The sequence below is a fragment of the Rhinatrema bivittatum genome, chromosome 2 (genome assembly GCF_901001135.1).
Source record: "Rhinatrema bivittatum chromosome 2, aRhiBiv1.1, whole genome shotgun sequence".
Lineage (NCBI taxonomy): Eukaryota > Metazoa > Chordata > Amphibia > Gymnophiona > Rhinatrematidae > Rhinatrema > Rhinatrema bivittatum.
The window spans coordinates 5525306-5550182 of NC_042616.1; the positions used below are offsets into that span (position 1 = coordinate 5525306).

The 24877-nt window shown below is 49.8% G+C and overlaps 1 protein-coding gene across 1 annotated transcript in view; it reads left to right on the forward strand.

The window, feature by feature from the left end:
- Positions 1 to 6189: 6189 nt before the first annotated feature.
- The window catches only part of LOC115083444 (zinc finger protein OZF-like), a 59529-nt gene continuing 40841 nt past the window's right edge, over positions 6190 to 24877 (forward strand). Inside the window, exons 1-2 of the mRNA XM_029587260.1 lie at positions 6190 to 6363; positions 24044 to 24170. Of these exons, the coding sequence (XP_029443120.1) occupies positions 6340 to 6363; positions 24044 to 24170 (151 nt within the window). The 5' untranslated portion in view covers positions 6190 to 6339. The remainder of the gene's footprint in view (positions 6364 to 24043; positions 24171 to 24877) is intronic.

Sequence of the window (24877 nt, forward strand, 5' to 3'; positions counted from 1 at the left end):
ACTGCTCTGGAATTGACTCCAGAATCAACTCCTGAGAGAGAAGCAGACAAGATCGTGCCACTAGGGCACAACATGAAGCTATCTGTAAAGTAACTGCCACTGCTTCAAAGGCTTGCTTAAGGATGGCCTCAATCCTCCTATCATGCACAATCTTCAAGGTCGCTCCTCCCTCTATGGGGATAGTCGCCTACGCATCCATTTTTGGAAAATGCAAACACTCTCTAACCACTGGAACCTGGGGGTACAGATCTTTCAATTTCCAACCCTCTTTAAAATTTGCCTACGGGTGTCCAAAAAATCAATCAATTCCTGAATGGTGTCCATAACAGGGAAAAAGCAAGAGGCTTTACGCAAGGAACCAAAATGGAATTCTTCTTTGGCTCAGACATGAAATCTGCCCCAGGCACTCCCAGTATCTTCAAAGTCTAGGAAATTAGGGCCAGCAGTTCATCTCTGTGAAAGAACCGTAACATGGTCTGATACGGTTACAGTCCCAGAGGAATTTCCCCATCTTCCAGGGAATCAAGATCAGCTTCCTCCTCAGTGCCATCTGGGTTCCTGACGGGAACATTCGCAGCGAACCAAGGTGTACCCCGACACTTAACCACAGGACTGGAAGAGGGAGGGGCCACCAGCTGAGGGTCCAACCTGACAGGATTGGGTAAAGCCAAGGACCACACCTGAAGAAAGGCTTGTAAACCCTGGAAAAAAAACTTCACCCAAGAAAAAGCAGCCGGATCCAGGCCAAACCCCGAAGAAACTGGGGTGAGGCCCACTGAACTGCCAACTCCTGTGGAGGATCCAGTCAAGGAAGTTCGAAGATCCGTCATGCTTCCAGACAGATCCTTAACCAGACCATCATCAGGCTGGGAGGATCCAGGCTTAGCGAAATCAGAAGAAGACAACTCTCCATGAGTTTCTAAACAGCGCTGAGACATGAGGACACATCAGACTGAGAAGCCCAAATATGACAGGCAAAACAGAGAGAAAGGTGCTTAGGTTTCTTGCTCGCCGGCGCCATTAGTGCACAGCAGATGGAGAATGTGCATCCAGCTGGTTCGCACAGAAAAAATTTCAAGTGCACAAAATTTATGTGCAAAACAATTAGATGCCCCAAGAGTTAAGCTCTGCAAAAAAACACGCGCACACCCTGTGCGCCAAAACCTGGGTGCACCAAAACTTGGGTGCACCACCAATGCTTAAAAATTTGTGCGCGCACAGAGCGTGCATAGAGCCAATGCACTGCGCACACCAACATCCTGTAGAGCGCAGTAAAACATGCACAGAAGAGCATGAAAACGCCACTATGGCCTCCCATGCAGCGTGCAGGAAAAAGGCCTAAGTGCGGGGCCTAGCCCACCTGGGCTGCTCAACCCTCCAGGTTGCCCAGCAATCCTAACCCCCATGGGAGCGGGAACGAATGTCAGAACGGCACGCTGAGCACAGAGACCGGAGGAAGTCCTGCAAACCCCTCTATGCTGTCTCTATATTTTGTAAATTTTTTTTTTTTTTAAAACTTACCCAAGCTCAGCCCCTCCTGGCTGAGTACGGAGACAGTCCCTGGCTGTGGGGAGGAGAGGGCATCTGGTGTCACTACTGTGCTTGGCCTCCTGCACCCGCTGCCTTTAAGCTGTACAATCAGCTAAGTCCACACCAGGGAAACCAGCTACCAGACCGAGGCACACCTCTGAGGGACCACGGAAATCACCTCAGGAATTCTCAAATTGGGGAGAGACCATCTGGTATCACCACAAGAGAGCGGGGCTTTTTTTCTTTTTTTTAATTCTTCTTTCAAAATCTGAAGCAATCCCCACTGGGAGATGCATGTCCACCATCTGCTGGAGACGAAGAATACTGGCAGGCTGGGGGGGTCACTGCAGGGCTATATATACAATTTGTGATGTCAGCTTGCTTCATCTCCATCTGCTGGCAGGGGAGCATAACCCACTAGTCCTGAGTCCATCTGTCTACTAGCTAGGAAACACAAAGATCTGACATACCTTCTCTGGCTATATAGTAACACAATGCCCATCATGTCCAGACATCTCAAGTTGTCTTCAGAATGCCAAAGGTTCGCACGATCACTGACCAGGTGCACCAGTGGGACCTATTATAGCATTCTTCAGCAGCTGTCTGTGGATCCCTAACTGGGGCTAAGAGCCATGGGTATCCTCTATCACCTGTGAGAGGAAGGGAATTGGGAATTGGAATGGGTATAGATTAGCTGCCTCTAAGATAACAGTATGACGGCTTGCTTACAAGTGGAGAAGGATGCAGGTGTGGCTCGAGTGCCCTGTGTCCTTTTGTAAGGCTGAATGTTTGCAGAGGGGTTTATTATCATCATCAATCTGAGTCTGGCAATGGCAGAGGTGCTAGATCCTTAGTCATCAATAACAGATGTTAGCACTGCCTGGCTTCCAGAGCCATCTCACCACTAGCGTGGTATCAGCTACAAAAGCTACTGTTACCTGCCTAGGAGCCAGGCCCTGGATAAGCAGCCACTCTCAAATTCACTAGCCAGTCCTGACTGAGACAGAATAAAAGCACTGTGGCAGGATCCTGGGTACTGGCAACTATATCAGTGGTTACACCCGTGGCTTCACAAACAACCTGCATATTCATGGAGCGAAAACCTTTACTCTTTCTATAGACTCTTTCATCCTTAAGGCTATATGTGTGCAATCTACAGCACCAAGCGCTGACGGAAAGTCAGCTACGTCAAAGGTGCCTGTCTCTCCTGTCTTGCTGCTGGAAAGATGATATAGACATTCAGTCTTCTGCACAGAGCCGTTTTAAACTGCTGCATACAGTGGGACATTGCAGACTGGGTTAGGCCAGTAGTGTCGCCTACAGTGGTCTGAAAACTCCCAGTGGCCAAGAAGGCCAAGGCTGCGGTCAGTTTGATGTGCACTGGCATCGCATGACTTCTCCGTGGGGTATTCTGGAGATTCTCTTTCAGCCAGCTACAGATATCCTTTGTAACCCTCCCCAAGGTTCTCTTCTCTGTCCGTCCGTCCCCCTTCCCCACTGATCTCCGGGTCCCCTCTCCCTCACACAGGCTCTCTCTGTCTCTCTCTCTTGCACATACTTTCATACACCCCTGCACACAGGCTCCCTCCATTTGTCTCTCCCTCACACATACACACACACCCCTTAACACAGGCTCCCTCACTCACACAAATGCACACACCTACTCACACGGGCTCCCTCTGTCCTTTCACACACATATACACTCTCACATAGAATCCCTCTCTCTATTCCATACACCCCTCCCTCCTCACATAGGCTCTCTCTGTCCTCTCACACACACCCTCAGACAGGCTCCCTCTGTCCTCTCACACACATATACACTCTCACATAGAATCCCTCTCTCTATTCCATACACCCCTCCCCCCTCACATAGGCTCTCTCTGTCCTCTCACACACACCCTCAGACAGGCTCCCTCTGTCCTCTCACACACATATACACTCTCACAAAGAATCCCTCTCTCTATTCCATACACCCCTCCCTCCTCACATAGGCTCTCTCTGTCCTCTCACACACACCCTCAGACAGGCTCCCTCTGTCCTCTCACAGACATATACACTCTCACATAGAATCCCGCTCTCTATTCCATACACCCCTCCCCTTCACATAGGCTCCCTCTGTCCTCTCACACACACCCTCAGACAGGCTCCCTCTGTCATCTCACACACATATACACTCTCACATAGAATTCCTCTCTCACCCTCAACCTCACATAGGCTCTCTCTGTTCTCTCACACACACCCTCAGACAGGCTCCATCTGTCCTCTCACAGACATATACACTCTCACATAGAATCCCTCTCTCTATTCCATACACCCCTCAACCTCACATAGGCTCTCTCTGTCCTCTCACACACACCCTCAGACAGGCTCCCTCTGTCCTCTCACACACATATACACTGTCACATAGAATCCCTCTCTCTATTCCATACACCCCTCCCCCCTCACATATGCTCCCTCTGTCCTCTCACACACATATACACTCTCACATAGAATCCCTCTCTCTATTCCATACACCCCTCCCCCCCTCACATGGGCTCCCTCTGTCCTCTCACACACATATACACTCTCACATAGAATCCCTCTCTCTATTCCATACACCTCTCCCCCCTCACATAGGCTCCCTCTGTCCTCTCACACACACCCTCAGACAGGCTCCCTCTGTCCTCTCACACACATATACACTCTCACATAGAATCCCTCTCTCTATGCCATACACCCCTCCCCCCCCCCTCACATTGGCTCCCTCTGTCCTCTCACACACACCCTCAGACAGGCTCCCTCTGTCCTCTCACACACATATATACTCTCACATAGAATCCCTCTTTCTATTCCATACTCCCCTCACCCTCACATAGGCTCTCTCTCTCTCTGGCAAATAGGCACTCATACAGGCTTCTTTTTTCTCTTGCACACTCATACACCCCTGTACTTAGGGTCTCAGTCTCTCATTCACATACACCCCTTAACACGGGCTCTCTCTCACACACAAACACACACCCTTAATCAGGCATACAGGCTCCAAATCACACACACACACACTCCTGGGCCTATCATGCTGCACACACACACACTCACAGGCCACATCAATATCAGCTGTTAACTGCTCCTCAGTTGCGACCCGCCAGTGCCTACTTCCTCTTCAGCCATGAGTAGGATGGGCTCCACTCATGGCCGCCCACTTTCCTCCCGGCTGGCAGCCTCCTCCTGGATGTCACCTGGGCGGGCCACCCCCCTTAATATGCCTCTGATTAGGACTGCTAATGAAATGGCATAAAGTTAGCAGGATAAACGTATCTGGCTAATTCTTAGATAGCCGTGCGCTGCATACCCAGGGAGCCGGAGAAGTTTATCCAGCTAACTTGCTGAATCTGGATAGCAGCTGAGTACTGAGTGAGTAAGATGGACAGGAAGAAGCAGTCAGAGAGGAGACAGAGACAGCAGCAAGTGTGTGACCTTTCCCCCAAAGAGAAGGAAAGGGTGCAGAACAGCAACAGGAAGCCGACTCTCCGCTCTTACCCTCATAAACAGAAAAGTACAAAAGAGACCTCTGCACGCAGAGGAACCCAAAATAATGGATTTCTGAGGAGTGAAGAGAAAACAGACCGGAGAGTGAAGGAGAGAGATGGAATCTCCGAAACACTACTCTTATGGGAGGGTCTGTGCGACAGTGTCCACTAGTGAAGCTTTGAGGGTAAAGATATGAAGGACAGTGAAAAAAAAAAAGAAGTGTAAATAAAAACATGAATCTGTGTGAACCAAGGATGGCTGGGTTACATTTATGGAATAAATGCTGAAGGGGGTCTGCCCTTTCTCAGGTCCGGATTTCATTCAGGACAGCACAGGGGACTTGGGCATTCGGATGCACTGCACGCCCGCTACCTTCTAGAGAGATTTCTTCTCCTTCTCCAGCACCGCACTGAGGTGCTGGGCAAGGAACCTCATCCCTAGGCCCTGAAGTACATCCCGGCACTCTCAGTTGCGGGCTTCGTGCAGAATCTGGATGGGATCTCCACTCCAGGTCCAAGCTGAGCTCTGGGTCTCATCTAAGCTGCAGAGTTCACCTCAGCCTTGCATCCTGCTGTGCATTCTCCCAGGTCGGAAGAGGCTTACAGATGAGCAGATGCATGAGCTGCAGACCTGACGAACTGGAGCAATAACTTACAATCATAGCTTCAAGACTGGGGGGAAAGCACAAAAGAAACTTTCAGAACTGCTAAGATTGTACTTCAGATACTTTCTTGAATAGAGGCTTCCTGAAAGCCAGGGAATTGCTTTCCTCACAGATTAAAACTGTCCCCTAGTTTCCACAAGCCTGATTAAGCTGAAAATTGGCTTTCAGCTCTCATATCTTCAATTGTGCAGCAAATCCAAGCCACAATACCCTATCCTGGTTTTCCAGCCTCCCCTCCCTAGCCATTTTGGTTATAAACCAGGTTCCTTTGTCAGTGCATGGCTTGCAGAAGGGATGTTACAAAACCAGGACAAGATCAGAGTGCGCCCTCACAGGGAACAATTCAGTAGCCCACAGGGCGCTTTAGAAAACCAGGACAAGATCCTGTAGTCCGTCATGACTTGCAATCAGCCAGGGGCTCTCCATTCCCTGTGCTCTGCAGCTTCCTTCCTCTTCCTGCACGGCTATAGATCCAGCTCCAGACTTTTCCCCTGCCCGGGACACAGACCCCTCCCAGGCCCAGAGATCTTTGCAGAGAGCAGCGCCATTGTGCAGCAAAGCTGGGACAGAAAAAGATCCATTCTGCACCAAGGTCTGCAACTGGGATCCAAGTTCCTGCACAGCAGAAACAAAACGATATGGCTGCAGGAGGCTGTGTGCAGGTAGGAAGCTCTCAAATATCTTACCCAGAGACCACAAAAGACAGATTCTAGCCCAGATACGGACCCTCCCTCCGCAGGATCCCCAGAGTGAGGGACATGGCTGCAGGGCAATGTGTGCAGGTAGGAGGCTCTCACACTCCTTATCCTGGGAGTACAGGAGACTGCCACCAGCCCTGACACTGACCCTCCCTCCCCAGGATCCCCAGAGTGAGGAACACGGCTGCAGGGCAATGTGTGCAGGTAGGAGGCTCTCACACTCCTTATCCTGGGAGTACAGGAGACTGACACCAGCCCTGACACTGACCCTCCCTCCCCAGGATCCCCAGAGTGAGGGACACGGCTGCAGGGCAATGTGTGCAGGTAGGAGGCTCTCACACTCCTTATCCTGGGAGTACAGGAGACTGACACCAGCCCTGACACTGACCCTCCCTCCCCAGGATCCCCAGAGTGAGGGACATGGCTGCAGGGCAATGTGTGCAGGTAGGAGGCTCTCACACTCCTTATCCTGGGAGTACAGGAGACTGACACCAGCCCTGACACTGACCCTCCCTCCCCAGGATCCCCAGAGTGAGGGACATGGCTGCAGGGCAATGTGTGCAGGTAGGAGGCTCTCACACCCCTTATCCTGGGAGTACAGGAGACTGACACCAGCCCTGACACTGACCCTCCCTCCCCAGGATCCCCAGAGTGAGGGACACGGCTGCAGGGCAATGTGTGCAGGTAGGAGGCTCTCACACTCCTTATCCTGGGAGTACAGGAGACTGACACCAGCCCTGACACTGATCCTCCCTCCGCAGGATCCCCAGAGTGAGGGACACGGCTGCAGGGCAATGTGTGCAGGTAGGAGGCTCTCACACTCCTTATCCTGGGAGTACAGGAGACTGACACCAGCCCTGACACTGACCCTCCCTCCCCAGGATCCCCAGAGTGAGGGACATGGCTGCAGGGCAATGTGTGCAGGTAGGAGGCTCTCACACCCCTTATCCTGGGACTACAGGAGACTGACACCAGCCCTGACACTGACCCTCCCTCCCCAGGATCCCCAGAGTGAGGGACATGGCTGCAGGGCAATGTGTGCAGGTAGGAGGCTCTCACACTCCTTATCCTGGGAGTACAGGAGACTGACACCAGCCCTGACACTGACCCTCCCTCCGCAGGATCCCCAGAGTGAGGGACATGGCTGCAGGGCAATGTGTGCAGGTAGGAGGCTCTCACACTCCTTATCCTGGGAGTACAGGAGACTGACACCAGCCCTGACACTGACCCTCCCTCCCCAGGATCCCCAGAGTGAGGGACACGGCTGCAGGGCAATGTGTGCAGGTAGGAGGCTCTCACACTCCTTATCCTGGGAGTACAGGAGACTGACACCAGCCCTGACACTGACCCTCCCTCCCCAGGATCCCCAGAGTGAGGGACATGGCTGCAGGGCAATGTGTGCAGGTAGGAGGCTCTCACACTCCTTATCCTGGGAGTACAGGAGACTGACACCAGCCCTGACACTGACTCTCCCTCCCCAGGATCCCCAGAGTGAGGGACATGGCTGCAGGGCAATGTGTGCAGGTAGGAGGCTCTCACACCCCCTTATCCTGGGACTACAGGAGACTGACACCAGCCCTGACACTGACCCTCCCTCCGCAGGATCCCCAGAGTGAGGGACATGGCTGCAGGGCAATGTGTGCAGGTAGGAGGCTCTCACACCCCTTATCCTGGGAGTACAGGAGACTGACACCAGCCCTGACACTGACCCTCCCTCCCCAGGATCCCCAGAGTGAGGGGCATGGCTGCAGGGCAATGTGTGCAGGTAGGAGGCTCTCACACTCCTTATCCTGGGAGTACAGGAGACTGACACCAGCCCTGACACTGACTCTCCCTCCCCAGGATCCCCAGAGTGAGGGACATGGCTGCAGGGCAATGTGTGCAGGTAGGAGGCTCTCACACCCCTTATCCTGGGAGTACAGGAGACTGACACCAGCCCTGACACTGACCCTCCCTCCCCAGGATCCCCAGAGTGAGGGACATGGCTGCAGGGCAATGTGTGCAGGTAGGAGGCTCTCACACCCCTTATCCTGGGAGTACAGGAGACTGACACCAGCCCTGACACTGACCCTCCCTCCCCAGGATCCCCAGAGTGAGGGACATGGCTGCAGGGCAATGTGTGCAGGTAGGAGGCTCTCACACCCCTTATCCTGGGAGTACAGGAGACTGACACCAGCCCTGACACTGACCCTCCCTCCCCAGGATCCCCAGAGTGAGGGACATGGCTGCAGGGCAATGTGTGCAGGTAGGAGGCTCTCACACTCCTTATCCTGGGAGTACAGGAGACTGACACCAGCCCTGACACTGACCCTCCCTCCCCAGGATCCCCAGAGTGAGGGACATGGCTGCAGGGCAATGTCTGCAGGTAGGAGGCTCTCACACTCCTTATCCTGGGACTACAGGAGACTGACACCAGCCCTGACACTGACCCTCCCTCCCCAGGATCCCCAGAGTGAGGGACATGGCTGCAGGGCAATGTGTGCAGGTAGGAGGCTCTCACACTCCTTATCCTGGGAGTACAGGAGACTGACACCAGCCCTGACACTGACCCTCCCTCCCCAGGATCCCCAGAGTGAGGGACACGGCTGCAGGGCAATGTGTGCAGGTAGGAGGCTCTCACACCCCTTATCCTGGGAGTACAGGAGACTGACACCAGCCCTGACACTGACCCTCCCTCCCCAGGATCCCCAGAGTGAGGGACATGGCTGCAGGGCAATGTGTGCAGGTAGGAGGCTCTCACACCCCTTATCCTGGGAGTACAGGGAAGGCAGGCACAGACTCTGTATTTTTTTTCTTAGCCATTAATTAAAGCTGAAGCAGCGATGTACATGTATGCCCAGTGCAAACTCTGCAGGTAGAAAGCTTGCACTGAGTTTGAACGCGTTTTCTTGTTTGCCTCTCTGTACTTGGGAAATCGGCTCCGTGTTTCCTAATTTCCCATGAATGTCGCTCAGTCTGGGAGCAGAGCCTCCCTTCCTCTTTTCGAGCCGGTGCTTTGTCCCCACAGCATCCTTCTGCTCCCTTCTTATCACATTCATTTTCATTTCTGACCTGCCAGAGCCCTGAAATCCTCCAGCGAGCGCACGTTTTGTTCATCAGCCGTACGGCAGACAGGAAAAAAAAAGAAGAGTGCCCGTCGTACAGCAAATTCCAAAATGAATCCATGCCCCTGCGTAGCAAATCTGTATCAGAAATAAGCAGAAGTGAGAAGAAGGGAGACCAGCGTCCGGGTCCGAGCTGCACGGGAAGCCGCACCCCACGCTGGCCGCTGGTTATCCGGTGGCGGCAGATTCCGGGTAGCGGGAGCGCAGAGCGGCGCTCCACGGGCAAGTGCTGCTCCAGAGGATCGCTCCTGTCCAGCCCGTGATTTAAGCAGACAGGGCCAGAGCCATCTAAGGACAGACACCACGTTTTAAAACGGGCCACCAGGTAACGTGCTTTCCACAGCAAAATTTTCCCATTCCAAAAGAAGGGGTAGATTCGGTAGAGCAAGGGAAAACGTGCAGAAGAGCTTCTACTGGCAGCCAAAACTTTCAGTGTCAGTTATCACCCCTGAAGAATCGGAGAACATGACAGCAGATAAAGAGCGTGCGGCCCATTCCCAGGCTGTCGACTTGTGATTTAGTACGCAGACTCAGTGACCCGACGCCCAAGGAGTCGCAGCCTCTGTTCCTGAGACTTTAGGTTTTAACGGGTTAAACTAGAGCCCTCCTGCCAGTGCGACAAAGCCATCGTTGAACCCCAGAAGTCAGCCTGACCAGGGAACTTGATAACATTTACTGATCCTTCCCGATTGCAAAGACAGTTCAGAAGCTCCGGTTCCTCTAATCCAGTGCGGATGGTACACTTTTATGCATGTGGAGGTCGCTAGCCGATGTACATTTTTTAAGACGGGCGATATGATGATGTGTTAGTGAGTAAGCGGGCAGCAGAGTTCTGGATTATTTGAAGGGCACGGAGAGACTTTTGAGGGAGACCAGAGTACAGAGAGTTGCAGTAGTCAATGGAAGGAAAGAGGACAGCTTGGAGAAGTGTACAAAAGTTATCTCTTTAGTAATATGGGCTTTAGGTGTCTTAACATCCTTAACTTGAAGGAATTCTTGACTACAGATTTAATCTGTGGTGTCGTGGAGGTAGAGCGAGGTGACAAAACATTTTTCAGCTGTATCAGACAAAAGAGAGAGGTCCGTAGTGGTATTGTGAAACTGAAAGGTGACTAGAAGCAATGTATGGAGAGAGACGAAGAAATGGCAGAAATATTAAACGAATACTTCAGTTCTGTGTTCACTTAAGGGGACCCTGGAGAAGGACCGTCGCTAGTTAACAAGAAACTGGAGGGGAGTGGAGTAGATGTAACTCCATTTACAGTAGAGAATGTATGGGAAGAGCTGGGGAAACTGAAAGTGGACAAAGTCATGGGGCCTGATGAGGTTCATCCCAGGATACTGAGGGAGCTCAGAGATGTGCTGGCGGGTCCACAGTGTGACCTGTTCAATAGATCCCTGGAAAGTGGACAAAGTCATGGGGCCTGATGAGGTTCATCCCAGGATAATGAGGGAGCTCAGAGATGTGCTGGCTGGTCCGCTGTGGGACCTGTTCAATAGATCTCTGGAAACGGGAGTGGTGCCGAGTGATTGGAGAAGAGTGGTGCTGGTCCTGCCTCACACGAGTGGGAGCAGAGAGGAGGCTGGAAACTACAGGTCGGTTAGCCTCACCTCGGTGGTGGGAAAAGTAATGGAGACACTGCTGAAGGAAAGGATAGAGAACCATCTGAAATCTGGTGGTCTGCTTGATGCAAGGCAGCATGGATTCACCAAGAGAAGGTCCTGTCAGTCAAATCTGATTGATTTTTTTGATTGGGTGACTAAAGAATTGGATCAAGGAAGAATGCTCGATGTGATCTACTTGGATTTCAGCAAAGCTTTTGATACAGTCCCGCATATGAGGCTTGTGAATGAAATGAAAAGCTTGGGAGTGAGCGCCAAGGTACTGGCATGGATTGCAAACTGGTTGACAGAAGACAATATGTGATGGTAAATGGAACCTGCTCTGAATAGAGAGCGGTGTTAAGGTGAGAGCCACAGAGATTGTTGTTGCGACCTGTTCTGTTCAATATCTTTGTGAGCAACATTGCGGAAGGAATAAAAGGTAAAGTTTGTCTGTTTGTGGATGATACTAAGATCTGCAATACAGTGGACACATCCAAAGGATTAGAGAAAATAAAAAGTGATTTACAAAAGCTTGAAGACTGGTACAGGATTTCTCATCTGGGATTCAGTGCCAAGAAGTGCCATCATGGTAATCTAAAAGATCAATATGTGATTGGCGGTGAAAGACTGATGTGCAAGGAACAAGAGAGGGCCCTTGGGGTGATAGTGTCTGGTGATCTGAAGGTGGCGAAGCACAGAGAGAGGAATAACCAGTAATAAAAAGCAGGTGGTGCTGCCCGTGTACAGGTACTTTGTGTTTAATACTGGAGCCCATATCTCAAAAAGGATAGAGACAGGATGGAGGTGGTCCAAAGAAGAGCGACCTAAATGGTGTAGGGTCAGCATCAGAAGGTTTATGAGGAGAGGCTGAAGGACCTAAATATGAATACCCTGGAAGAGATGAGGTGCAGGGGAGATATGATACAGACCTTCAGATACCTGCCCAATCATCAAACCTTTTCTGTTGGAAAAAAATCAGTAGAACTAGATATCACAAAATGAAACTCCAGGAAGGACCACTCGGAATCAATGTCAGGAAATATTTCTTCACAGAGAGGATGGTGAATGCCTGGAATGCCCTTCCAGAGGAGGAGATTAAGACAAAAACAGTGAAAGAATTCATAGGGGCATGGGATAAACACTGTGGATCCCTAAAGGCTAAAGGATGGGAATGAAGAAACGAATGCATGGGGGTAACCTGCTGGTGCAGTGGTTACTATCCTTAACCAATAAGCCTTTATGCTGTTGATGTAAATCCATCATTGCTCTCTGCTTCAAAAGCAGGGGGAAAGGGGGAATTGGATTCAGACAGCAACCAACGAGGGCCTCGACTTTTATGGTCTGGGGAACAAATAAGCATGGGGGTAACTTGCTGATGATATTGTTACTACCCTTAACCAATAAACCTGATACTTTTAATTCAATTCCAACATTGCTCTCTGCTTCCACAGCAAGAGGTAAAGGGGAACTGGATTCAGACAGCAACCAATGAGGGCCCTAACTTTTACAGTCTGGGAAACTGAAAAGCATGGGGATAACCTGCACGGTACAGCAGATACCACTATAAGCTTGCTGGGCAGATTGGATGGACCATTTAGTCCTTTTCTGCCGTCATTTCTCTGTTTCTATGGAGAGAGCGGTGTCTCGGGTGACCCCAAAATTCCGAACTGAGGGAGAGATCGGGGTGGTGACTCCCAAGATTGGAGTGAACTCAGGGATAGCAAACGGCGGATGGCAACCTAAAAGGAGAATATTGTTTGCTTTTTTTAAGATTCAGAGATAAGCGATTAGCAGAAAGTCAACACCAACGGACAGAAGCAAAGTAAATTGTGGCAGACCAAGATGAGAGAAGAGTAAAGAAAAACTGTGTGTCATCTGTACACTTTTTATAAGAAACACTGCGATGCCCAAGGAGATGACAGAGAGGAGTTAGGTAAACATTAAAGAGAGTGGCGGACAATCCAGATCAAGGAGGTACTTTTGGGGTGATGGGGACCCACTCTGAAGTTGTACCATTGATTTTTATTTGCTGCGATAAAATAGGGAAATCCCAGTAGAGAGGTTGCAATAAGTGCCAAAGTGAACCAAGTGTCTTTCAGTAAAATGAAGAAAGATTCCAAATAGCAAATGTTGCTTACCTGATGTAACAGGTGTTCTCACAGGACAGCAGGATGTTAGTCCTCACAAATGGGTGACATCGAGGATGGAGCCCACCACGGAAAACTTCTGTCAAAGTTTAAACAGAACTTTGACTGGCCCCTACTGGGCATGCCCAGCAAGGCACTGACCCTGCAGCCAGCAGGGGTCTCCCTTCAGTCTGATTTTCAAAGCTACAGGCAGTGCCTAGAAAGTAAAAACAAAACGAACCCAACACCGCGGGGGTGGCGGGCGGGGTTTCGTGAGGACTAACATCCTGCTGTCCTGTGAGAACACCTGTTACATCAGGTAAGCAACATTTGCTTTCTCACAGGACAAGCAGGATGGTTGTCCTCACAAATGGGTGAGTACCGAGCTGAGGATGTCCTGACTTGCACCAAATGCACCCAACGACGTGCAACAGGCACTACAACTGGGGTGGAATTTGGTAAAGGGCATCCGCACCCTACCGGGAAGGTGGAAGGGTGTTGGTACATCACGTTGGAAAAAGGTTACGCAGGACAGATTGGCCGAAGATGGAGTCCTGTCTTCCAGCTTTGTCCAAACAATAGTGGGCTGCAAAGGTATGGAGAGAACTCCAGGTTGCAGCCCTGCAGATGTCAGGAAGCGGCACCGATCGAAGGTGTGCCACTGACGTAGCCATGGCCCTCACAGAGTGTGCTTTGACACGGTCTTGGAAAGGAATGCCAGCCTGCTCATAGCAGAAAGAAATGCAGTCCGCCAACCAGGAGGAAAGAGCCTGCTTACCCACAGGTTGTCCTAACTTGTTAGGATGGAAAGAGACGAATAATTGAGTGCTCTTCCTGTGAGAAACTGTACGGTCTAGGTAAAAGGCTAGAGCTCGTTTACAGTCTAGGGTATGCAGGGTCTGTTCTCCAGAGTTGGAGTGGGGCCTGGGAAAAAAGATAGGTAGTATGATGGATTGATTGATATGAAACTCAGAAACTACCTTAGGTAAAAATTTAGGGTGAGTGCGGAGTACCGCCCGGTCCTGCAGGAGCTTAGTGTAAGGCGGATAGGTAACTAGGGCCTGTAATTCACTAACCCTGCGAGCTGAAGTGATAGCCAAAAGGAATAACACTTTCCATGTGAGATACTTTAACTCACAGGAGTGCAGAGGTTCGAAAGGAGGTTTCATTAGACGACCAAGAACCAGATTAAGGTCCCAGGATGGGGCCGGAGGCCGTAAGGGTGGCTTCAGATGGAGCAAGCCTTTAAGAAAACGTGTTACTAGGGGTTGTACTGAAATAGGGACACCCTGTACACCTTTATGGAAGGCGGCTACCGCACTGACATGCATCCTAATGGAAGAGGTTTTAAGACCTGATTCAGAGAGATGCCATAAATAGTCCAAGAATTTGGAAATTGGACAGGAAAGGGGATCAAGGGACTGAGAAGTGCACCATGATGTGTACCTTTTCCATTTGTATGAGTAAGACTTTCTTGTGGAAGGCTTTCGTGAAGCTATCAGGACTCGAGAAACGGAATCTGAAAGGTTGAAAGGCTGAAGGACTAACCTTTCAACATCCATGCCGTCAGGGACAAGGCTTGGAGGTTGGGATGGAGGAGGCATCCGTCGTTTTGAGTGAGCAGATGCGGGTCCTTTCCCAGAGGAATGTGCCTGCGGATGGAGAGATCCTGGAGTATTGGAAACCATACTTGGCGTGGCCAGTAAGGTGCTATCAGGATCATGGTTCCTCCGTCCTGGCGTAGCTTCACGAGAGTCTTTGACACAAGAGGAAGTGGGGGGAATGCGTAGAGCAGACCGGTTGTCCACTTGAGGGAGAATGCATCCCTCGGCCGAGAGTTCTGGCTCCGAATGAGAGAGCAGTAATCGTCCACTTTGTGGTTCTGAGGGGACGCAAAGAGGTCTATGCGGGGAGAACCCCACTTGTGAAACAGAGAGGTCGCTATCAGAGGATCGAGTGACCACTCGTGCGGTCGGAAGACACGGCTCAGCCGGTCTGCCAATACATTGTCTACTCCCGGCAGGTAAGTGGCCCTGAGGTACATAGAGTGGGAGAGGGCTTCCGCCCAGATCTGCGCAGCTTCCTGACACAGAAGGAAGGAGCCTGTGCCTCCCTGCTTGTTTATGTACCACATGGCCACTTGGTTGTCCGTCTGGATTAAGATTATCTGATGAAAGAGATGATCTTTGAAGGTGCGGAGCGCATAGCGGATTGCTCGAAGTTCCAGGAAATTGATCTGGTGTTCGGCTTCCTCGTTGGACCATAACCCTTGGGTTTGAAAATTGTCCACATGGGCCCCCCAACCGATGTGGGAAGCGTCGGTGGTTAGGATAACTTGCGGATCCGGTGGAAGAAAGGGTAAGCCCTGAAGGAGGTTGACCTGAGTCGTCCACCAAGTTAAGGATAGGCGCAGCGCTTGTGTGACTGTGATTATGGAGGACAGAGGCTGAAAAGCTTGAATCCATTGTTGTCGTAGAGTCCATTGTGTTACCCTCATGGCTAGTCTGGTCATGGGAGTGACTTGAACCGAGGATGCCATGTGTCCTAGGAGAACTAGGAATTGGCGAGCTGTGGCAGTGTCTTGAGACTGGAGCTGGTGAGCTAGGGACATGAGAGTTTGGACCCGTTGTAGCGGAAGGTAGGCCTTTGCCTGTAAGGTGTCCAAGTCTGCCCCAATGAAAGATAAGGTTTGAGATGGGACGAAGCAAGATTTCTCGTAATTGACAAGAAACCCTAAGGAAAGGAGTGTGTTGATTGTCAATTGTAGGGAGGACCGGGCAATCTGAGGGGTGGAGGCCCTGATCAGCCAGTCGTCCAGATAGGGGTATACGTGGACACCTTCCTTCCTGAGGAATGCTGCTACAACTACGAGGCATTTGGTGAAGACCCGTGGAGCAGATGCCAGACCGAAAGGCAGTACTCGGTATTGATAATGGTCGCGGCCTACGAGAAACCGCAGATATTTGCGATGGGATTGTGTTATCGCAATATGGGTATAAGCTTCCTTGAGGTCGAGGGAGCATAGCCAATCCCCTTTCTGCAGCAGAGGGAGTAACGTGCCCAGGGTTACCATCTTGAACTTTTCTTTTTGCAGATACTTGTTGAGGGCTCGAAGGTCTAAAATTGGACGTAGCCCTCCTGATTTCTTTGGAATTAGGAAGTATCTGGAATAGAATCCCTTGCCTCGTTGAGAGGGAGGAACGAGTTCTATAGCATTTGATTGCAGAAGAAGAGATACTTCCTGTTGTAATTGAGCCAAATGGCTGGATAGACTCCACGCTTGAAGCGGCGGGGAGTCTGCCGGAAGAGTTATGAAATTGAGGTGGTAACCCTGTGCGATAATCGCCAGCACCCACTGGTCTGAGGTAATCCGTATCCAATGCTGTAGAAAGTGGCACAGACGACCCCCTACAGGGATGTGGAGGAGTGGGATATGGCATGTGCTCCGAGTCGGGAAGTCAAAGGCCTGCCGCAGGCCCGGGGGGTGGGGCTACAGCAGGTCTTTGTTTCCGAGGTTGGCGTGGCTGAGGTCTGGTGGAGGATCGAGCCGGACGAGGCCTAGTCGACGGAGGGTAATAACGACGTGGCCGAAAGAATGACTTTTTGGAGTCCTTCTTAGGTGGTGGTTTGGAGGATACCTCAGATGGAACAGACGAAAGTTGTTTCAACGTCTCGTGGTGATCCTTCAATTCCGCCACAATTTGTTGAATCTGTTCTCCGAACAGATTATCCCCTAAGCAGGGTAAATCGGCTAGACGATCCTGAACCTCTGGGCGAAGGTTGGATGATTTTAACCAAGCCCAACGTCTGGCTGAGATGGCAGTAGCTGAGACTTTCGTGGAAGCATCGAAGATATCGTAGGCCGTTCGGATCTCGTGCTTCCCAGCTTCAAATCCTTTGTGAAGGAGGGCTTGAAGCTGTGGCTGGTATTGGTCCGGTAAGGTGTCAGCGTAGTCCTGCATTTGTTTAAGGATAGCTCTGTTGTACTGAGTCATATAAAGTTGGTATGAAGCTATACGAGATATCAACATAGCCCCATGATACACTTTCCTTCCCACACTATCAAGAAATTGGTTGTCCTTGATAGGGGGAGTGGAAGAGTGTGGCTTTAAACGCTTGGCTTTCTTTTGCGCAGACTCAACTACAACAGAGCGATGATCCAGTTGAGACTTCTGAAATCCTGGTGCTGACTGAACGAGGTAGGTTGAGTCAGCTTTTTTATTGACTGGTGACACAGATGAAGGTGATTCCCAGTTTTTCTTTAAAAGATCCAGAAATACTTGGTGAATGGGGATGGAAGCGATGATCTTGGGGGCATCCAGAAATTGGAGCAGCTCCATCATTTGGTGCCTGTCATCGGTCTCAGATTGCAGCTGAAAAGGCACAACTTCTGACATCTCCTTTACAAAATTTATAAAGGAGAGATCTTCAGGAGGAGATCGTTTTCTACTCTCTGTAGGAGATGGTGGGGATGGTAAATCTGTATCTGAAGATGAATCATCACCCCAGGTATCATAAGGATCATGTAAGGTTTGCTGTCCTGAAGGACCTGGTAGAGGATCCAAAGGCATCGATGGAACCGGTGCTGCAAGCGGAACAGTGAACGGCATCGAGGGCTTCGGGGCCACCGATGGAATCGGTGCCGATCTTGGAATCGATGGAGCCGAAGGATAAATCGGTGGAAAGGTATGTGAAGGCACCGATGGAACGACACCGGACGGAGGAATCCGGAACGGTGTTTCTCCTGTCGATGAATGTCCTTCCGGAGATGATGGTGTAGTCGGTGCTAATGAAATCACCGATGGAAGGGCGCGCATAAGTGCCTCCATACGATTTAGTATCGGTGCCAACGCTTCCACTATAGGCTCGGTGGTCGGTTCCATCCTCGGTGGCAGAGTCGGTGCTGAGGTCGGTGCCTGAGGCGGTGCCGGAATCGGTGCCGGAGGCGGTGCCGGTGGAGGCTGGAATCTTCGCATCGCATTCTCGATGGCCTCCTGGACCAGCCGGTCCAGTTCTGCCCGGAGACCAGGGGTAAGCATACCCGGCTCGACGGGAGAGGGAGGCTGAGGCAGGGCCGGAGGGACCACCGTAACCGGTGGGATCACGGCCCCCGCACCCCGGGAGGGTGAGGGTTTCCTCGGTGCCTGCGAACGAGACGTGGACGGTGCCAGGTCCGACCGAGGCTTTTTCTTCGGTGGCTCGGCCTGTTCAGAGGTCGATGGTTGCGGATCCTCGACGGGCCGAGACTTGTGCCGTCGATGGCGATGCTTATCCTTCCGATCTCCTCGGTCATCCGGGGAGGGGACAGGAGTCGACGGCCGAGAAGTCATCGATGGTGGACGGTCACCGGCGGGTTGGCGATGGTGGTGCAACTTCGACGGTGCCGGTTCCGATGACGTCGATGCTATCGATGGCGTTGGGGTGGGTGCATGGAAGAGGAGCCCCATCTTCTCCATCCTGGCCTTGCGACCCTTAGGTGTCATTAAGGCACATTTGGTGCAAGTCAGGACATCATGCTCACTACCCAAACATAAAACACAAACCCTATGGGGGTCAGTGATGGACATAGTCCGGGTACAATCCGGACATCGACGGAACCCCGTCGCCATGGCTTAAGGCCAAATTTAGGCGCGGGCTCAGTAAGTTCCCACAGGCCTCAAGGGCCAAAATCGACGGCCGCCGATTAAAAAAGGGAAAAAACTTACCGGTTTCCGCGAAAGTGACAAAAATTTGTCGAAGGGAGACCCCTGAGGGGCAAATTTTCTTCGGATAGTAAAATACCGAATTCCTGTCAGGAACGTGGTAAGAGAGCTCCTTTCACCGCGTGGCAACTGCTGCGCGGAAAAAAGAAGACTGAAGGGAGACCCCTGCTGGCTGCAGGGTCAGTGCCTTGCTGGGCATGCCCAGTAGGGGCCAGTCAAAGTTCTGTTTAAACTTTGACAGAAGTTTTCCGTGGTGGGCTCCATCCTCGATGTCACCCATTTGTGAGGACAACCATCCTGCTTGTCCTGTGAGAATACCCCTGACAACTGAACAGGGTGCTAATACAAACTAAAAACATACTTTGAATTGTCTGTATACAAATGCTAGAAGTCTAAAAAATAAGATGGGAGAGTTAGAGTGTATAGCACTGGATGAAGAGGGAGATATAATTGGCATCTCAGAGACCTGGTGGAAAGAGGATAACCAATGGGATGCTGTGATACCAGGGTACAAATTTATATCAAAATGATAGGATGGATCAAATTGGTAGAGGGGGGCACTATATGTTAGAGAGAGCATTGAGTCAAACAAGATAAAAGTTCTGCAGGAAACAAAATGCAATGTTGAATCTTTATGGATAGAAATTCCAGGTGAAAAAGGAGAATAAAATAGCAGTGGGGGTGTATTACCATCCACCTGACCAGAATGAACTAACAGACAATGAAATGCTAAAAGAAATTAGGGAAGCTAACAAAATCAGTAGCACAGTAATGGCAAATTTCAATTACCTCAATACTGAGTGGGTAAATGTTACATCAGGGAATTCTAGAGAGGTAAAGTTCCTAGATGAAATAAATGACTGCTTCATGGAGCAGCTGGTATAAGAACAGGGGAATCTTTAGTGGAACACAGGATTTGGTGCAAAAGATAACTGTTTTGGAACCACTTTGCAATAGTGATCACAACAAGATCAAATTTCATTTAACTGGAGGGAGCACAAAAAAGAAATCTACTAAAGCAGCATTTAGCTTTCAAAAAGGTGACTATGCTAAAATGAAGAAAATGGTTAGGAAAAATGAAAGGAGCAACTGTTTAGCTCAGGCCTGGAAGTTGTTTAAAAATACCATCTTGGAAGCCCAGATTAGATGTGATCCATGCATTAGAAAAGGTGGAAGAAAGGCTAAACAACTACTGGAATAGTTAAAAGGTGAGGTGAGAGAGGCTATATCATCTAAAAGAACATCTTTCAAGAAATGGAAAAGGGATGCGACTGATGAAAACAGGAAACAGCATAAGCACTGGCAAGTCAGAGGCAAGGCATTAATAAGGAAGGCAAATAGAGAATTTGAAAAGAAGCTTGCTGTGGAAGCAAAAACTCATAATAAAAACTTTTTCAGGTGCATTCAAGGTAAAAAGGCTTTGAGGGAGTCAATTGGACCATTAGATGATCAAGGGTAAAAGGGGCACTCAGGGACAACAAAGCCATAGGAGAGAGACTAAATGAGATCTTTGCTTCGGTCTTCACTGAGGAAGATGTAAGAGAGATACCCATGCCAGAAATAATATTCAAGGGTGATGATTCAGAAGAACTGAAAAAAATCTCAGTGACCTTGGAAGATGTACTAGGGCAAACTGACAAACTAAAGAGAAGGAAATCACCTGGACCAGATGGTATACATCGCAGAGTGCTGAAAGAACTGAGAAATGAAATCATGGACCTGCTAATGGAAATTTGTAAACTATCATTAACTATTCATAGAAACATAGAAACATAGAAATGACGGCAGAAGAAGACCAAACGGCCCATCCAGTCTGCCCAGCAAGCTTCACACATTTTTTCTCTCATACTTATCTGTTTCTCTTAGCTCTTGGTTCTATTTACCTTCCACCCCCACCATTGAAATATCTAGCTTGATTAGTTAGGGGTAGTAGGGGTAGTAACCGCCGCAATAAGCAAGCGACACCCATGCTTATTTGTTTTACCCAGACTATGTTATACAGTCCTTATTGGTTGTTTTTCTTCTCCCCTGCTGTTGAAGCAGGGAGCTATGCTGGAAATGCGTGATGTATCAGTCTTCTCCCATGCCGTTGAAGCAGAGAGCCATGCTGGATATGCATCGAAAGTGAAGTATCAGACACATTTGGTTTGGGGTAGTAACCGCCGTAACAAGCCAGCTACTCCCCGCTTTGTGAGTGCGAACCCTTTTTTCTTCTCCCCTGTCGTTGAAGCAGAGAACTATGCTGTATATGCATTGAAGGTGAAGTATCAGGCTTATTTGGTTTGGGGTAGTAACCGCCGTAACAAGCCAGCTACTCCCCTCTTTGTGAGTGTAAATCCATTTTTCCACATTTCCTCTTGCTGTTGAAGCTTAGAGCGATGTTGGAGTCACAGTAAGCATGTGTATGTTTATTGAATAAGGGTATTGTCTCCAGGCAGTAGCTGTCATTCTGGCGAGTCACCCACTCTTCATTGGCGGCCTCTTGACTTTATGGATCCACAGTGTTTATCCCACGCCCCTTTGAAGTCCTTCACAGTTCTGGTCTTCACCACATCCTCCGGAAGGGCATTCCAGGCGTCCACCACCCTCTCCGTGAAAAAATACTTCCTGACATTGGTTCTGAATCTTCCTCCCTGGAGCTTCAAATCGTGACCCCTGGTTCTGCTGATTTTTTTCCTACGGAACAGGTTTGTCGTTGTCTTTGGATCATTAAAACCTTTCAAGTATCTGAAAGTCTGTATCATATCACCTCTGCTCCTCCTTTCCTCCAGGGTGTACATATTTAGAGTCTTCAATCTCTCCTCGTACGTCATGCGATGAAGATCCTCCACCTTCCTGGTCGCCCTTCTCTGTACCGCTTCCATCTTGTCTTTGTCTTTTTGTAGATAAGGTCTCCAGAACTGAACATGCGATGAAGATCCTCCACCTTCCTGGTCGCCCTTCTCTGTACCGCTTCCATCTTGTCTTTGTCTTTTTGTAGATACGGTCTCCAGAACTGAACACAGTACTCCAGGTGAGGCCTCACCAAGGACCTGTACAAGGGAATAATCACTTCCCTTTTCTTACTCGATATTCCTCTCTCTATGCAGCCCAGCATTCTTCTGGCTTTTGCTATCGCCTTGTCGCATTGTTTCGCAGACTTCATATCATTAGACACTATCACCCCAAGGTCCCTCTCCTGCTCCGTGCACATCAGCTTTTCCCTCCCCATCGAATACAGTTCATTCGGATTTCCACTCCCCATATGCATGACTTTGCACTTCTTGGCATTGAATCTGAGCTGCCATATCTTCGACCACTCTTCCAGTTTCCTTAGATCCCATCTCATTCTCTCCACTCCTTCCGGCGTGTCCACTATGTTGCTGATCTTCGTGTCATCCGCAAAAAGACAAACCTTACCTTCTATCCCGTCCGCAATGTCGCTCACAAAGATATTGAACAGGACCGGTCCCAACACCGATCCTTGCGGTACACCACTTAAAACCGCTCTCTCTTCAGAGAAGGTTCCATTTACCATCACACATTGTCTTCTGTCTGTCAGCCAATTTGCAATCCAGGTCACCACCTCGGCCCTCACTCCTAAGCTTCTCGTTTTATTCACCAGTCTCCTGTGCGGAACCGTATCAAAAGCTTTGCTGAAATCCAAGTATATGATATCAAGCGCTCTTCCTCGATCCAATTCCTTGGTTACCCAGTCAAAAAAGTTAATCAGATTTGTCTGACAGGATCTTCCCCTGGTGAATCCATGTTGCCTCTGGTCCATCAATTCTCCGGACTGTAGATAGTTCACTATTCTCTCTTTTCAGCAGTGACTCCATTACTTTTCCCACCACCGAAGTGAGGCTAACCGGTCTGTAGTTGCCAGCCTCCTACCTGTTCCCACTCTTGTGAAGCGGGACCACCACCCGACCATCAATTTAGCAAGAAAAGGAAGTAAGGAGATCAGAAGGGTGAAATGAGCTGTTCTTAAGTGTAGGAATAACCGAGGCATGTTTAAGATGAGCTGAGAGAATGCCAGTACAGAGAGGCAGATTAGTAATGTGTGCTAAAGTGGGAGTTATTTCCTTGTTACAGCATTTTAGGAGGGCGGTGGCACAGGGATCAAGAGTACGTGTAGTATTGTTAGCTGACATTTGGCAGAGTTGCATTACGACAATCATTGAGTAAGGATTTATAATGTACAAGATTATCAGAGGTAGGAGATTTTTACATCATCTGGTTTTGACTCTATGCAGAGCACATTTTTGTTCCCTCTATAAAGGGATGTTGTATGCAATCCAGTTAAAATATGTATGGAAAACATCATTTAAAAAAAAAAAAAAATTAATGGCATGCAGGGACACTGGCCTCTATACTGATTCTCAATATTTTGTATAACACTCGGTGATGATATAGTAGCGGTGAATCTTGCACAAGTTCCATAAAAACATAAGAACATGCCATACTGGGTCAGACCAAGGGTCCATCAAGCCCAGCATCCTGTTTCCAATAGTGGCCTGTCCAGGCCATAAGAATCTGGCAAGTACCCAAAACCCAAGAAGATCCCATGCTACTTTTGCCAGTAATAGCAGAGGCCATTCCCGAAGTCAGTTTGATTAATAGCAGGTAATGGACTTCTACTCCAAATCTTTTTTAAACCCAGATATACTAACTGCACTAACCACATCCCCTGGCAACAAATTCCAGAGCTTAACTGTGTGTTGAGTGAAAAAGAATTTTATCCGATTTGTCTTAAATGTGCTACATGCTAACTTCATGGAGTTCCGCCTAGTCCTTTTATTATCCGAAAGAGTATTTAACTGATACACATTTACCCGTTCTACACCTCTCATGACCCTTATACTCTCTTTCTAATACTGGAGCCTTTTAATCTCTGCATAGCACCAGACTCCTGAGTATAGCAGAGATATACAAAGTGATAGCAATGGACCCCCTGAATATAATAGTCATGTAAAGTACAGCACCAGACCTGCACAAAGAGCTTGGGACCCCCGGCAGAAGCAGAAACAAGTAATGAACAGCATCAGACCCCCATAAATAGCAGCGATTAGCAGACATGCAGATAGTAGAGTATAACATGTAAAAGTGTTTCTGGTTTGTGTTTCAGATGCCGGTGACGTTTGATGACATCGCTGTCCATTTCTCCCAGGAGGAATGGGGGTATTTAAATGAAGGACAGAAGGAGCTTTACAGGGAGGTGATGGCAGAGAATTTGGAGCTCCTGACATCTCTCAGTAAGGATGCTCTGACATTATTGTCCCGTCCCATCTTATCATCTGAATATTCCCCAAGCCCATCCCCTAAACCAGTCCTAGAGGCCACAAGATAGATATCCCTGCCCCCATCCCCTGATCCCTCCAGTCCTAGAAGAGACAGCTCTGTATCCTGCCCCCATCCCCTGATTCCTCCAGTCCTAGAGGTGACAGGCTCTGTATCCCTGCACCCATCCCCTGATCCCTCCAGTCCTAGAGGTGACAGGCTCTGTATCCCTGCACCCATCCCCTGATCCCTCCAATCCTAGAGGTGACAGGCTCTGTATCCCTGCACCCATCCCCTGAACCCTCCAGTCCTAGAGGTGACAGGCTCTGTGTTCCTGCTCCCATCCCCTGATCCCTCCAGTCCTAGAGGTGACAGGCTCTGTATCCCTGCTCCCATCCCTTGAGCCCTGCAGTCCTAGAGGTGATGGGCTCTGTATCCCTGAACCCATCCCCTGATCCCTCCAGTCCTAGAGGTGACAGGCTCTGTATCCCTGCTCCCATCCCCTGATCCCTCCAATCCTAGAGGTGACAGGCTCTGTATCCCTGCTCCCATCCCCTGATCCCTCCAGTCCTAGATGTGACAGGCTCTGTATCCCTGCTCCCATCCCCTGATCCCTCCAATCCTAGAGGTGACAGGCTCTGTATCCCTGCTCCCATCCCCTGATCCCTCCCAGTCCTAGATG